This window comes from Microtus oregoni, unplaced genomic scaffold, assembly GCF_018167655.1.
Source record: "Microtus oregoni isolate MIOR12 unplaced genomic scaffold, Mior012 000008F_ref0000371, whole genome shotgun sequence".
NCBI lineage: Eukaryota > Metazoa > Chordata > Mammalia > Rodentia > Cricetidae > Microtus > Microtus oregoni.
The window spans coordinates 43,461,613-43,476,365 of NW_024543067.1; the positions used below are offsets into that span (position 1 = coordinate 43,461,613).

At 44.4% G+C, this 14,753-nt stretch overlaps 2 protein-coding genes across 5 annotated transcripts in view; one reads left to right on the forward strand and one right to left on the reverse strand.

Moving 5' to 3' along the window:
• The window catches only part of Ncapd3 (non-SMC condensin II complex subunit D3), an 83,675-nt gene extending 74,938 nt beyond the window's left edge, over positions 1-8,737 (forward strand). For all 3 annotated transcript variants that reach the window (XM_041657038.1, XM_041657036.1, XM_041657039.1), the window contains 5 exons: positions 146-285; positions 1,347-1,424; positions 5,943-6,017; positions 6,106-6,166; positions 6,238-8,737. In XM_041657038.1, coding sequence (XP_041512972.1) covers positions 146-285; positions 1,347-1,424; positions 5,943-6,017; positions 6,106-6,166; positions 6,238-6,346 — 463 coding nt within the window. In that variant the 3' untranslated portion in view covers positions 6,347-8,737. The remainder of the gene's footprint in view (positions 1-145; positions 286-1,346; positions 1,425-5,942; positions 6,018-6,105; positions 6,167-6,237) is intronic.
• Positions 8,738-9,840: 1,103 nt separating this feature from the next.
• Positions 9,841-14,753, reverse strand: part of Jam3 (junctional adhesion molecule 3) — a 56,743-nt gene continuing 51,830 nt past the window's right edge. For both annotated transcript variants that reach the window (XM_041657040.1, XM_041657041.1), the window contains exons 4-9: positions 13,375-13,527; positions 12,757-12,959; positions 11,735-11,834; positions 10,516-10,645; positions 10,378-10,432; positions 9,841-10,111 (exon numbers count right to left, since the gene is read on the reverse strand). In XM_041657040.1, the coding sequence (XP_041512974.1) occupies positions 10,076-10,111; positions 10,378-10,432; positions 10,516-10,645; positions 11,735-11,834; positions 12,757-12,959; positions 13,375-13,527 (677 nt within the window). In that variant the 3' untranslated portion in view covers positions 9,841-10,075. The remainder of the gene's footprint in view (positions 10,112-10,377; positions 10,433-10,515; positions 10,646-11,734; positions 11,835-12,756; positions 12,960-13,374; positions 13,528-14,753) is intronic.

A 14,753-nucleotide genomic window follows, 5' to 3' on the forward strand; every position in this document is an offset into this window, starting at 1 on the left:
GTTTGTGCTGACACCGCACACCACATGCTTCCCATAGAGTCTGGAAAGAGGGTGGTTGAGCAGTCTGTCAGAAAGGAAGTGGTGGGAGCGCTGCCTTCATGATGGTCTGAGCTGGGAGTCAGTGCCTGGGATCTTGTCTCCGTAGGTCCATGTCCCTGAGTACCATCGCAATCCTAAACTCAGTCAAGAAAGCCGTCGAGGCGAAGAGCAGGAGTCACAGCCGCAGCTTAGGAGCATTGCCTTTCAGTGTAGAGTCAGGAAGCCCAGAAAAGTCCCACGGCTCTGGTAAGCCTTAAGGTTGGCACCGATAGATTGTGCGCGTGCAGTTCAAAAATGCGAGTCTACAGCTCAGTCCTTTTAAAATCTTATCTTTTTTTTCTTTTCTCCGCTGCTCACTACTGCCCCCTCACCCCCAAAACAGGGTTTCTCTGTCTTAGAATTTAACCTATAATCCAGACTGGCCTCAAACTCCCAGATATTTGCTTGTCCTTGCCTCCCAAATGCTGGATTAAAGGCGTGTGCCACACTGCCCAACTGAAGATGTTTCCTGTTGTCCTTAAATAGCATGAATTGGAGATTTAGGATTAAGGCTGTGCTAAGGGATTTGGAAAATGGGGTGTTAAAAGAGCCTCCGTTCTCCTAAAATACATGTGTTTGATTTATGACTGAGTTCTTATTGTGTGTTGCTTCATCTACACACCTGTAAGATACCCAGTGAAAACGCTTCCACGAGAGGTTCAGCACTCTTGTGCGCTGGCTTTCCAGCACTGCATCTTACACCGGGAGCCCTGAGCCTCTTCTTACTACCCTATTCTTGAAAGAATTGATCCTTTTCGATTTCTGTTATGTAAATGACACAGTAAAACGTCCTAATAAGGAGCCTTATATGTGAAAAGATTTCCATTGGAAAAGCCAAAATATTTAAAATCCTTCAACTGGGTTTGGTAGTCTGCATCTGTAATCTAGCACTTGGGAGGATGAAGCAGGAGGACTGTCATGATTTTCAGGCCAGCCTGGGCTACAGAGTGATATTTGTCTCCAAAATAATAACAGTAATGAATAATTTAAACATATATATGTAAAAATAAAACTATTGGCCAAACTGTCAAAAACGTAAAAATAATATGGTTTTACTCTCTTCTTCCTTGAATGCTTTGAGTGTGGACGCTGCCCTGAAGCTTTAACATTTATTTTACATTGCTTTCTTAATTTCTGTGGCCTGTTTGTGTGTGTGTCACTTAAAACATTGGGAATTTTAACTTTTCACATGTAGCTTGTTTATTTTTGTTTTTTTTTTTATTTTTCTGTATGATTTCACACTGATAGATTTTTCTGTTCTATCTTAGCAACTTCCTTAAGCATGGAACAGGAATCCAGTAGAGCTGGCAAACCTGTAACTAAACGGGCGATCAGCACCCCAGAGCGTGAGTAACTAAGTGAGAGCCTTCCCTACAGTTGCCATAGTAACACTAGTGGTAAAACTCCCATTGTAAGATAGTCTTGTGCTTGGCTGATGGTGCTCACTGCGTTACTGTCCAAACTGCATGTCTCATGGTGATTGCTGTTATTTGATGGAGAATTTACTGAATATTAAGCACTCCTCCTAGCAGTGCACACATTAACTGAGGTAAACCTCACAACAACCTGAGAGGGCCCTGTGTGAACTGAGGGACAGATTGGTCAGGTTACATCCCAAAAGTGACATGGAGGTAGCCCTCTGCTGCTCTGGGTACACTGGGAGGTGCCAGTCTGGTTTGCCGTAGGCTATGGGCAGAAGTTGGTACTGCATGTATCTTGTGTGCGCTGGGGTTGTGTCCTGGTATACACCAAGACTGCCGCTTAACACTCCATCTATACCAAGAGTCTGTGTCTCCTCGCTTCTATTATGTGTGTTCCTAATGCCCTAAATCAGAACAGTTAGCTTCTTATTCTCCCAGACCTAATAAAAACTCCAGGTAGCAGACCCTTACCTAAATGATTGGCACCAGAAGTGTTTACAATTTCAGATAGCTTGAAACTTTCAATTCCAAGAATATTTTTGGAATATTTGCATATATTTAATGAAATATCTTTGGAATAGGACTCAGATTTAAACACACAATTCATTTATGTCTCCTATTTACCCCAAACATAGAGCCTGCAGTAATTTTATACAATACATTTAGTGTGCCTGTGTTTTGACTGTCAGCATCATGTGAGGTCAGTTATTTTCCACTTTGACTTTGTATCGCACTGAAAATAATCCAGATTTTAGGTCATTTCCAATTTCCACGTTTTAAGATTGGCATGGGGCAGAGAGGGACAAGAAACTGGGACTAGTATATAAAATTTTAAATGTTTTAAATATAAAAAGGAGGGAAGGTTGGTATTGTTCAAGCTACTGCTGTCTGACATGCATACTCTATCTAGTTCCTGAGAGCCTGCCTGGTGTGCCTCACTCTCCAAGTCCGCATCCAGAACGTTCCTTCCCTTGCCTCTTCCTTCTAAATGGAGAGGCCTCAGACCTCTCTCTATACAGCATCCTACACTTGAGCTTCATTCTTGTTTGCTGGAACCTGTTTTACTCCTGCCTGTATGAGGCCAGCCACTACCCTGGGTAGATACTGCAGAGATCTGCTCAAACACACCAGATGGTGACCTCTTTGCCCCTCCTCAGTTTGGGTCCTGATACAGTGAGACAAGAAGAGAGCTTCCACCCCTTCTGTGCAGCATGAGGAGACACTCATGCCAGCAGCCCACGGACTTTCCCAGCATACCGGCTGGGTTCTGGCGACTTGGCATTCTGTTAACTCATGGTGCTTTGGTGTCTTAAAATTTGTAAGAGGGATAGGTCATTGTCATGCAGGACCTCCTTTTAAGGGAGATTACTACAAATGATCAGAATTCCTGCCCTACTTTTCCTTAGATAACAACTGGATTGTGGCAGTTTTTGACATTAAGACATAATTTTAACTTGTTGGGTACCAGCAGGTATGACGTTAGATATGCAAAATTGTCCTCCTCTTACAGAGCGAAGTTTTTATGTTCAGTGTTCTGCTCAGGGGAACAAAGTGCTTCTATTTTGGCGGTTAGGTACCATATGCTGTAGAAGCAGCACATGGACCTCATTTCAGCTTTGCGTAACCCGTGAGTTCCTGTGTCAGTCTTCAGTTGGTTTCCGGGCAGTGTGTGTTGCCTAGCAGTGAAATCTGGCGTGGTACATTCATGTTGCTCTGATGGAAAATCAAACTTGGATGTCAGTGGGTCAGGACATCTATATTCTGAGCCAGGAAAGAATGAATGCTTAAAGAAGGCCCCTGTTCTCTCCTTCCTGGAAGAATTTTCAGAGCATGAAGCCCTGCTGCCTTCAGATGATTTATACGTTCCCGCCCTGGCCTGGGATCCTACCCAGCACTTTTTTTGATGGTAGCCATCCATTCTGATGAGCTTGGTATCTGGCTTCATTTCAGTTAGGATTCACATTTCCCTGATGCCTGAGGATAGTTTTTTCATGTATTTATTAGCCACCTGTTCTTTGAGAACTTGGGTTAATGTGCCCATTTACCCATTGGATTTTGTTCTTCGGAAACTGTTTTAATTCTTCTACTATAGCTGTTAACTTCACCAGAGTCCCAGCAAAGACTTCGTCGCAGTGTATAGGTTGTCTCTTCCCTCTGCTGTTCCCTGGGCTGTGTAGAGCATTGTGATTGATTTGATGCAATCCCATTTCTCAGGTCTCGCTGTCATTTGTTGGGTTTCTGGAATTCTATTTAGAAAGTCATTCCCCATTATTGTATCTTGAAATTTTCCCTGTGTTTCCTCTAGCAATTTGAAAGTCTTACACTGAGACCTTTGACACATTTCCAGATGATTTTTACCAAGTGTGAAAAGATCTCATTTTGCAGTTCTGTAGGAAGAGCCTGTTTTCCTTGTTCCATTTACTTGTTGAACAATGTGGGTTTTTTCCTTCATTTTAAGACACCTTTGTTGAAAATCAAGTGACCGCACTGTGTAGGTCTTTGTGACAACCCTGTCCCTGCCCTGAGTGTAAGTGGCAGAGTGAACTCAGTACTGTGCTACACCAGCCTTGTTCTCTCTCTGCTTGATCTCTGTTTGGGCTATTTGGGGGTCTTTTGTGCTTCTGTGTAAATTTTAGAATTTTTTTTCTATTTCTGCAAACATCAATGGAATTTTGATAAAGAGTCATTGGATCTGCATTTATTTTATACATCCGTTTTCATGATGTGAATTCTGGTGATCCATAAACATAGGAAGTCCTATCTTTTTGGTTATGAGTCTAGCCTTTAATAGCTGATCCAGCCATCCCTTTATCCCACACAGAAGTCTTTCTCATCTTATATATATTTTTTCTTCTGCATTTTATAACTGTCCTTGTAGAGGTGTGCCTTTTCCCCCACCCCCAACCCAGCCCATTAGACATTCCTAGGTTCTGTTTTTACTATTCTGAATAGAATTGTTGTCCTGAGTTCTCATTCTGCCTTTGATTCTGAGGAGTGCACTAGAGCTGTGAGAACTACCCAGGGTGCCTGTAGGCATCCAGCTGGGATAGGCAGTGTGTGAGGCAGGAGCGGGGGCGGGGTGCATGCACGCATGACTCCTTTGACATTGCAGGTAGAGATCTTCCAGGGAACAAAACAAGCAGCCCTATACTGCTTGATGGTAGTACAAAAGATGGGATTTTCTGCCAGTAAGCAGAGTCTGCGTAGCTGTCAGTGGTGCAGCACTGCAGTGGATGTTAGCATGTTTCCACCCATGAAGGTGGAATTGTATGCTCCTTATGAGATGATAGAATGTGGGAAATGTAAGCTCTGGAGCAAGCCTCACACCTGTGCCCATAGGAATGAAGCATGTAGACCCAGGCTCTACTCCCTCATGGAGTCTCTAGCAGCTTAGGCTGGTCCGCAGTGCACCAAGGCTATAGCTATAGGACTCCAGGATGGGGCAATGTGTCATGGGCAGGTAGAGATGACAGAAGAGTTGGGCCTGGTGAAGAATGGTCATCCATATGCCCAGGGGACACAAGCAGATTCATGTTTGTGAAGTTCCTGGGCTTATAAGGGTGACTTGGGGCTAGCTCAAACAGATAGAGCCCCATCAAGATACCTAACCAGGACACTAACTTTACCTGTTCTTTAAGTCAGTGTGACTCTAGTAACATAGAGAATTATAGCTAATAAGTTATTTCCTTGGCACTTACTTTGTAGCAGATACTGTGTTAAAACACTTTACATCTCATATAAACTGACTGTGAATGACTTGAATTTCTGCTGGTGAAAGAGACAGAACACAATCCCAGGCTACTCTGTGTTTCTAAGTGAGGCTGAGGAGGCCGACAGGGACACACCATGGAAGATCAAGAGTACGGGGTGGGACGAACTGAGATAGTAAGGAGGGCAAGACAGGAATAAGGAAGAAGAGAGTGACAAGGTGGGTACTGATTCTACGTGGAGATATAGCCTGTGGTGCTGGCTAGTTAAAGCTTTAGAGAACCAATCCTTCCAACATATAGGAACAAGGAAGAAACATCATGGGGCTTAAGCAGTGTGCTTTGACATCTCCTTAGGAGATACAGGTGAGGAACATAGGAAATGGAGAGAGAACCAGGAGGGGAATTGAGGGTCCCCTCCATACAGGCAATCACTGAAGGAAAATACGAATGAGCTGGGAGAAGCTACAGGTGTGTGCAAATGAAGGCCTGGCTACAGTGTAACCTTAGAAAGGCCCTGGTGGAAAGAGGAAGTCAGTAGAGACGGAGGGTGTCTCTGTCTGGGTGCAGTCCTGAGGCAAAGGGAAGCTTTCGATGAGTGGTCGTCACCTGGTGTGTGAGGTAGAGGTCAGAATGAGAACCAGAGCAGAGACCTCACTGGCTAAGGCACTTAATTCCCTGCACTTGATGTCTCTGTAGTACCCAGTTTTTATTAACACAGTTTCCCCTTTCCCAGGGTCCATGAGTGATGTCACATTTGGAGTGGGAGTCAGTTACATAGGGACACCAGCAACTCCATTTCTTACCAAAGGTAAGTTCTGGGTTTCATCTCATCAGGATATCCACTGCCTCTGAAGTTCTGGGAAAACTATATTACTTTGTTTTTTACTCCTTTTCAGAGAAAATTGACGCTCAGGGGCAAGGAAATGACATTTTATGTTTATCACTGCCTGATAAATCGTAAGTATTCTTGGGTGGGCATTTTTGTAGAGTTTTTTTTCTTTTCATTGACTGTACATTTTCTTCTTCAGGCCTCCACAGTCTCCACAGTGGAACATAAAGTCTCTAGCCAGAAACAACGGCAACCCAAGATCCAGCAGGAGGTCCCTCCGCAAGATCCCCCTGAAGACAGCCAACTGAAATAGTGTGTGTGAGCAGTGACTGAAGGCAGAAGCCTGCGGGACACGGGCCTTTCCCATGTGGAAGGGAAAAGGATGGCGTGGGCATGGTCTACATGCGCAGAGACTTGCCGTACAGTGCCGTCAGTTCTTCTCGTAGGATGCCAACATGACTTTGTTCAACTTGTGCTGGCTGACCAACCTTCCATAGTTCTGTTTATTTTACTGCAGTTGAGATTTGTAAATATATACAGAGATGGCATATCTAGACTTTTTTTTTACAATAACATTAAGCTATTTAATATTGTGATGTGTTTGAGTGTTAAACATGTGGTTAAGTTACAATCTGGTTTTTAAGGAACACAATTTTAGAAACCAGCTTTGCTCTGTGTAACTCAAGTGTCTATAGCTCCTCCAAATTCACTATGACAGATATTTCTCCTTAATGGCAAAATCTGAATTGAAATATTTTTCTATTATTTATAATTGAAGATTTTATTAAAAGAGGTGTACAGTCTTTCTAAAATTAAGGAATAAAGGTCAAATATAAATATAATCTCCTAGCATTTAATATAATTTTCTGGCTTTTGGGACAGGGCTTTATTGGTGGTCTTCTTAACACTGCATTAAGGATTTAAAAATACTTAAAATATAAATAGAATAAACTCCTTCCCATTATGGGTCATGTGCCCACCTGCCTTTGTTCCCAGATAGAGACTTTCTGTCTCCCTAACGACAGACATCCCATAAGTACATTGGGTATAATCCTGCTTATGACAGAACGGCTCCGGCCTTAGAGTGGCAGTGGGACTGCTACATGACACCATGAAGGGACAAGGGACCTGGGTCTCTGGTGTTGGAACTCTTCCAGGAACCCGAGACATGGAATTCGGTGTTCTGCTTCTTTGGAGACATGAGTCTCACTGTGTTGCTCAGCATGCTGAACTGGACTCGTCTGGTCCTTTCCTTGTTTCAGCCTCCTGAGTAGCAGGGACCACAGGCACGCTCTGCTCTGCCATACCTGGCTAGTGCCACCCTCCTCCTGCCCCCAATAAGCCAGGAGCAGGTGTGCCTAGGCAAGCCTCCAGCACCGGAACTGGCGTTTGTAGTGTGCATGTGGTAGCTAGAGTCGGGAATGGAGAATTACTCTTCTCCGCTGTGAAGAAGCTCTGACAGCTGGTGGGATACGTGTCATAGCTGCTCCTGAGTGAGCACTTGGCTGATACCGATGTGGCTTTTCTTATTGTGGTGGAGCCTTTGCAGAGTATGTGCCTAGCCAGATGCTAAGAATACAGGATCAACTAACACAAAGAAATAAGTGGTTTCATTTTATGGTTTTTTTTTTAAGTTTTTATAAATGAGCAAGTTTTAACAAATAACCAAATTGCAGTTGTGTTAGTATAAGTCTGTAACGTCTATGAACAACAATTTCAACATCAATAGTCAAAAACAAACAAGCAAAAAACCAGCCTCTTTCAGGTTCCTTCAGTCACATTCACATCTTACGGGTCAGTGAGCTTCTTCAGGCCACATCTGTCCAGGCACAGGCTACTGCTTTCCAGGCTCACATGTTGCCTTGTCAGACTAGTTCCCATGGCACTGTGAAAGAATGCTTAGGGCATTAAAGAGAAAAGGAGGGAGCAACATAGCTGCCCTATTGCTGAGACAGTCACTGGAAGGTCAGTGTATTACTCTCCCACCCCACCCCTGCAGAGCTGCGGCTGTCCTGCTCTACCAAGAGAGGGGCAGGGGTAGAAGAGGGATGAGATTATCCAGGATGCAGAGCAAGAGAAACCGGGTGTGCTGGACAGGCACAGAATTACCACCCTACTGTTCCTGCCAGTATCTTAGCATATAGCCTTCCACATAAGAAAAAAAAAAAAAAAAACGGTATGCTTCAAGTATTCAGTGAAAAAAGGAAGGGGTGGGGGACTGTAGAAGTATAAAAAAAATATTAACATCACAAAGTGGCTAGCTCCTCCATAAAAACCTCTCTGGGTGCAAGGTAGGATTAGGAACTCCTTTAGACGCCCCTGGCTTCAAACCACTTTACATCCTGATCTAGCATGGTAAAGTGTTTGAGACGAAGGACGTCTGTTCCTGAAGAATAAAGGCTTTTGAATGGTGTTTTTAATGTTCCATAAAATGAGTAGTGTCTCCGGTAGATAAAAGATTTAAAATAAAAATTAGAAAACTGCTTTTGGTCGGGTATTTCACTTTGCTCCCCATCTGGCTCTGTACCTTGGCTGTACTTTCTGACTGGCTTCAAAGAGCTGGGCTGGACACAAGGGCTTGTCCTGGGGGAGACAGCCTGCAGCGTTGGCCACTTTCATCACAACAAAGAGAACAGTAGAATCTTTTTAAATATTACTGGAGTTGACAGGTTCGGTTTCAAATTGCCTTTGGCCTTGGATGCACTTATCAACTAAACAAATAATTAAAATGAATTTTAAAAACAACTACACCGCCTTTGTCTTATGATCTCTCCAGAACAGATTGAGCTCTGTCCCCGCACCCAAAGACTGGGATGCCACTGGTCACCAGCCTTCCTAGGCTTCCCACCTAAGACCAGCGCACTGCACAGCCCAGAATACCACCAGTGAACATCTGAATCCTGGTAGAGAGCTGAGGCCAGGGCTGTGCAGGCTGTCAGGGACGTTCCATCCTACACGAGTTAGTGACCATGAGCAGTGAACTAACCCCAGGAACCATCCAGCTTTGTCTGCATTGTACCTCTCTGGGAATAGGAAATCTCAGGAAGAGGCCGTTCAAAACTAGCCCAGGAGTTCCCAGGGTTTCTTTATACAGAAAGATACAAACATGACTAGATTCAAAGTCTTTAATGGTTACCTAAGCAACAGTGGTTTTCTTAAGAAAAATGCTAAAACGTTTTATGAACAAAGAGAATTCCTTAAAAGACTTTTATTACTGGTAGTTTCCAGTTGAACACTAGTAGCCCAAGCCTTCTAATCTTAAATTGAACTCTTAAAAAAATACGTTTTGAAATACTGTGTGGCAATATATTTACAGTTTATATAGAAATGTTCAATAATCAAAATACATCTTTAGCAAAAATTTAGAATGTTAAAATTTTATAAAATAAGCAAGATCAATAGAAAAGCAGACTTCAGTACCATTTCAGACTTAGCTTAAGACAGGTTCTCCTAAATCCTGGCAGCTCTTGGGAACAAGAGTTCTCTGGATAAGAACTCTCTTTCCAGCAAGCAATTTTACCTTTCTGATTTGGGTTTTTATAAAATGCTGATCCAAATAGATTCTCCAGGATGGACATGAAAATACTGGCCAATCAACAGAGGCAACACGGTGGGTCAGGGTCCAGAGAGCAAGGCACTGACTGCCTGAAACCTTCCTGGGACACCATCACAGGCGAGCTCACACAGCTGCTGCTGCAGCCTGGCCCCTCATCGTCTCATAGCCAGTGTCGTCCTGGCTATTAAACAACCCGGGGTCAAGAAACAGTCCAAGTTTTCCTGCACAAGAGAACTGATAACAGAAAAGCTTTGAAGATCATCCTAATCCCTCTAAGGGAAAAGGCTAGCAACAATCTAAGTTACTATGCCATCTTCAGGAGGATTTCTTTATTCATGTGGCTTGTTAAAGAGCAAGGGAGGAGTCGATTTTGGCCAAAACAAAAAGCTTCTGCATGGCGCTCTGCAGGTGCCCTGGGCTCGCAGCACCCTTGACCAGTCTCCAGTAGAGGTATTTGCAATGCTCTCCCAGCCATCGGGTCTCAGATGACAAAGGACGATTTGTGTCTGAAGTCACCCTGGAAAGACAGCACAAAGAACCAACAGTTCAGGGGCTTCGGTGAGTGGTGTAGGAGACACTGATCAAATCAAACGTAGGCTAACCATGCCGCCCAAAGAGGAAACCAGGGCAACACTAGCAGAGGAAAGTAAGTAAACCGCATTAGCACTGTGAACCCACAAGGAAGGAGTTACCTTGACGGCCAAGGAGCTCAGGGGTGCACTATAACTCCCAGGTACCTTGCAAATCGCTGGGTCTCCTGGCATGGGTTTTCTGCTCTCTTACCTCTTCATTTGTTCGAATGTAGTTAACTCCATCATGCTTCCCTGGGCTCTTATAACTGTGAACAGAAGAGGACCATTCAGTGGTGTGCCAATTTGTTAATGCAAGCCTGAACTTCACCTTCAGACAAGGCAGGCATACCTTTCTCCATCTTGTTTATTGTTGATGAAGCAGCCACGTCTGTATGCACAGCAGATACCCATCGTGATCAGAGCAAGAACAATAAGGACAACCAGGACTCCCCCAATAATCCCAGCAATGTTCAGATCATCTACAGAAAGGGTTTATGGGCAGAGATGGTGTGATCATTCAAAAGACCTGGACTTTCTTAGGTCACTTTTCCAACACCTACCGCCACCCTACCCCATTTACCTCTCTGTCCATTCATGCCTACTTTATCCAAAAGAGGAAAGTGTCTCCTAACATCTCTCTGGCTTAGAAGATAAAGGCTACTGTAATCCCCAATCGTGAAACATGGTCACTCAAAGCCACTGAGAAGTTTGCCAGTGTAGAAAAGGCTTTAAGATATTACTCATGGAGAAATGGCTATATTTCTGTAGAATTAAGAGCCAGGAGCCCTAAGGCAAGTAACCTTAATTTACATGGCCTGCCTTTGCTGTAGATTACCTGAGGATACTTGGGGAAAAGAAAGCTTCAAATCTTAGACATAAAAGTGCAAACCTGCCCTTTCCCTTCACTGGCTGCCTATCCTCGGCCCTCTTAGAATCCCTGCATCCTCCGGGCAGAGGCTCCAGTAGTTTATTTCTTTATGTAAACAAAGATGCACGAAGAATGCAGGAAACCTTCCTACAACAGCAAATGCTCCCTGGGCCCTGTGTATAACAGTCCTCCAGCAGGCTATGGAAACCACTGTCCTAGGGGTGGCCACAACTGAGAATTTGAGAAGCTCCCCATGTGGCTCAACTCAGCCTATCCACTTCCTCCCATGAGCCCACTCCCAAGAGATGACATCACAGAACAGGGAAAAGCATGGTGCTTTTCCTGAAAACCTAGCTACTATGACAGGCTAAATTCTTAGAAGCCTGTCAGGTTCCCCATACAACTGGGTTTTGACACCTCAATCATTTTCCAAAGAGTTTATTGTACCCTGTGAAAGTTCCATGACTGTGTCGCCAACACCCAAAGCTGCCCGGAAGTTTGTCTGAGGATCTACTTATTTCGATCCTGTGCTTTTTCATACACACAATCCTCAGGCTCCACTGGATCTGACGAGTCCCTTGTCAGCGCCAGAGGAAAACTGACGCATGGCAGGATGATTATTAGCTAACCTGACATCTAGCATTCATCTCCAAATGTCCTATTCAATCCCCAGACTCCAGTGTGATCTCAAATGACTCACAGACTTCCATGTCCTGCCCCTCACACCTGGATGCGCCTGCGTCATTGGAAGCAATGCAGTAGTACTGCCCAGAGTCATCCTTGTGGACAGCACTGAAAACCTGTTTCAGAAATGACAAGCATTACTTCACTCAACACGACAGACAGAGAGGCAGACGCCAAGGCTGGCAAAGGCCTGATGAGACCACACAGTAGTCAGCTCGTCTGTTGTGGCCTTCCTCTGGCTTCCCTGGCACGTGATCCTCACCTCAGAGCCTGCAACAAGGAATTCTCTCCAGGATACAGAGAAGCCAGCTTCACTTTCACTGTAAAGTCAAAGCAACCCTAATAACTCTCCTTAGACAGTACCAAACATCCTGTCCCGATTCACCTGACCACTGCCTGCAGCTGGGTGCGAGCCAAGACAACCCCCTGCTGAGAAGTGCTTCAAGGCCAGCATGTCCTCTGCTGCTTGACCAACCTTTGTTTTCTTTCTTTTTGTCTCCCATGTGGCCTCCCACTACCAGTAGGTTATTCTGTAGTAAATTCCAGGTCTGTGTTATCCCTAAGAATCTATCTCTACATCAATGGTTCTCAGCCTTCCTAATGCTTTGACCTTTTAATCCCATTGCTCCTGTTGTAGTGACCCCCCAACCATAAAACTGTTTTCATTGCTACTCTATAACTGTAATTTTGTTACATTTATAAATGTTCATGTAAATATCTGTGTTTTCCAGTGGTCTTAGGTGACCCCGGTGAAAGGGTCATTCAACCCCCAAGTTGAGAAACACTACTGTGTATGATAAGGACTAAAGAATTATAATCACAATACAATTTTGTTAATAATTGCTTAATATCAAGCATCTGCCAATAATCATATTTCCCTCACATGCTGATTTGCCTGTTGGACTGATCAAACTAGGATTCTAATACTGCCCACACATTTGTTTACTTGCCCTTGACTTTTCTAGCTGTACAGGTTTCCTTAAAGCATCCAAGGCCGCAACAAACACATCTGCGTCCTCGCTTCCGAAGAGCTCTTACCAGAGTGCCCGTCTCGGAGTTCACACGGAATGAGGAGTTGTGGAACCTCGGGTTGGCTCTGGAGTCTGTAGGCAGTGGCACATCGTTGCGGTACCAGCTGTAGTGAGGGCGGGGATAGCCCTCGCTCTCCTGGCACTGCAGTGTCGCCATCTTGCCTACGGGCACAGCCTTCGGTACTCTGCAGACAGGGGTCACAGGCTTCACTGCAGGTAAAAATACAGGTCGGTGTTTAAATTTCAGTGGAAGCCCTTCATAACAAAACCCAGGGTAGTAAACCATCTCCAAAGACGGCAGCCCATTTGCAGGCTGCCTGCTATTGGAGCTCATTCCACCCCGTGTGTCCAATCCCAGTTTCCAGTCCTTCCACCTTCAGGAGTAAACTGAAAAGGAGATTATGCAAAGGCAGGGCCCTAGGCTGGTAAGGAACACACCAGGTGCTCAGCCTCTGTCTCCAACTTCCAACCCTTCCCACCACCTCCTGACAGCCTCACTAGCTCCCCTCTCCAAACTGCAGATAGCCCAGGGATGCAGCTCTGGAAAAATGAAATAAAAAAATGAGCTGCTCTCTTATTCTAGAGCTAAGGACTCGTAAGGTGCTTCACATTGATGGGTTCCCACCTTGCACAATTAATTCAATGGTAATCTCATCGACGGCTTTTCGGTCATGTACAGCAACGACCTCACAGCGATAGATGGCTGAGTCCGACCGTGTCACATTCCAGATCCTCAATGAAGATTTTCCAAACACATCTGTACGACCTGCCAGGTCCCCTGTGAAAAAGAAGACACGAGTTGCTAAGCACCGGAAGGAACATACTGTGGGGCCGGACTTGATGGCAGAGCAGAAAGACTGCAGCCTGCTTTCTGTCCTGTCCCCAGGTGAAAGAAGTGTGTGAGCGCTGGGCCACCAACTTCCCATATGCGACCTGAGCATCAAAAATAACTGGTATTTAAGATAAAGCCAGGAACCTTGTTTTTTCTTTATTATCTCCAAGAGAGAATTCCCACTAAAAGGAGAACCAAATAAACATTAAAAATCAAAATCCACAAAGGATGTTGTGGCTATCCACATGCAAAAGAAGAAAGCTAAACATAGGCTGCCCTCCCTAGTCAAAAAACACCTACAGAAGAATTCAGTAAGATGCCAGGTGGTGGGGCACTTGGGAGGCAGAGACGGGTAGATCTCTGTGAGTTTAAAGCCAGCCTGGTCTCCACAGCAAGTTTCAGGACAGCTAGGGCTACACAGAGAAACCTTGTCTTGAGGGAAAATAATGTTAAATGAGAGCTGGGCTTAATGGCACATCTGTTTGCGACTCTAAACTTACAGGAACTTGAACCTGAGGCTAGCCTGGGCAACACAGCAAGCTCCAGGCCAGCAAAGTGTTATCCCAAAAACCAAAACAGTATTAAGGGAGAAAAAGGAATATTTTTTTAGATTTATTTACTTTCCTGTATGAATTTTTTGCCTGCACGTATGTCTGCACACCAGGTGTGTGCCTGGTGTTCACAGAAATCAGAATCAAATGCCCTGGAGCCTAAGTTACAAATGGTTGCCAGCCACTATGTGGGTGCTAAGAATCAAACCTAGGTCCTCTGCAAAAGCCAGAACTCTCAACCACTGAGCCATCTCTCCAGAAGGCATAATATTCATGACCCCGAGTTATATAATAGCTTCTTAAATATGAGAGCAAAGACATAAGCACCAAAAAATGGAGTTATATTAGATTTCTTCAAGTTAAAAACCATTTGTGCTTTAAAGGACATAAGCAGGTGAACAGACGATCTACAGAATGGGAGAAACTCTCCACGCCACGTCAGACTAGTCCCTGGAATAAAGAAATTTCCAGTGCAATAACAATATACAAGTTTTGCAAGTGAACCTAACAGTTGATTATATGTTTTGCCAAGAAAATACACAGCTGCCCAATAAGCACATAAAGGTGCAGCTAGCTTCACAGAGACATCTTCATGCATCCACTAAGACAATTAAGGTCAAA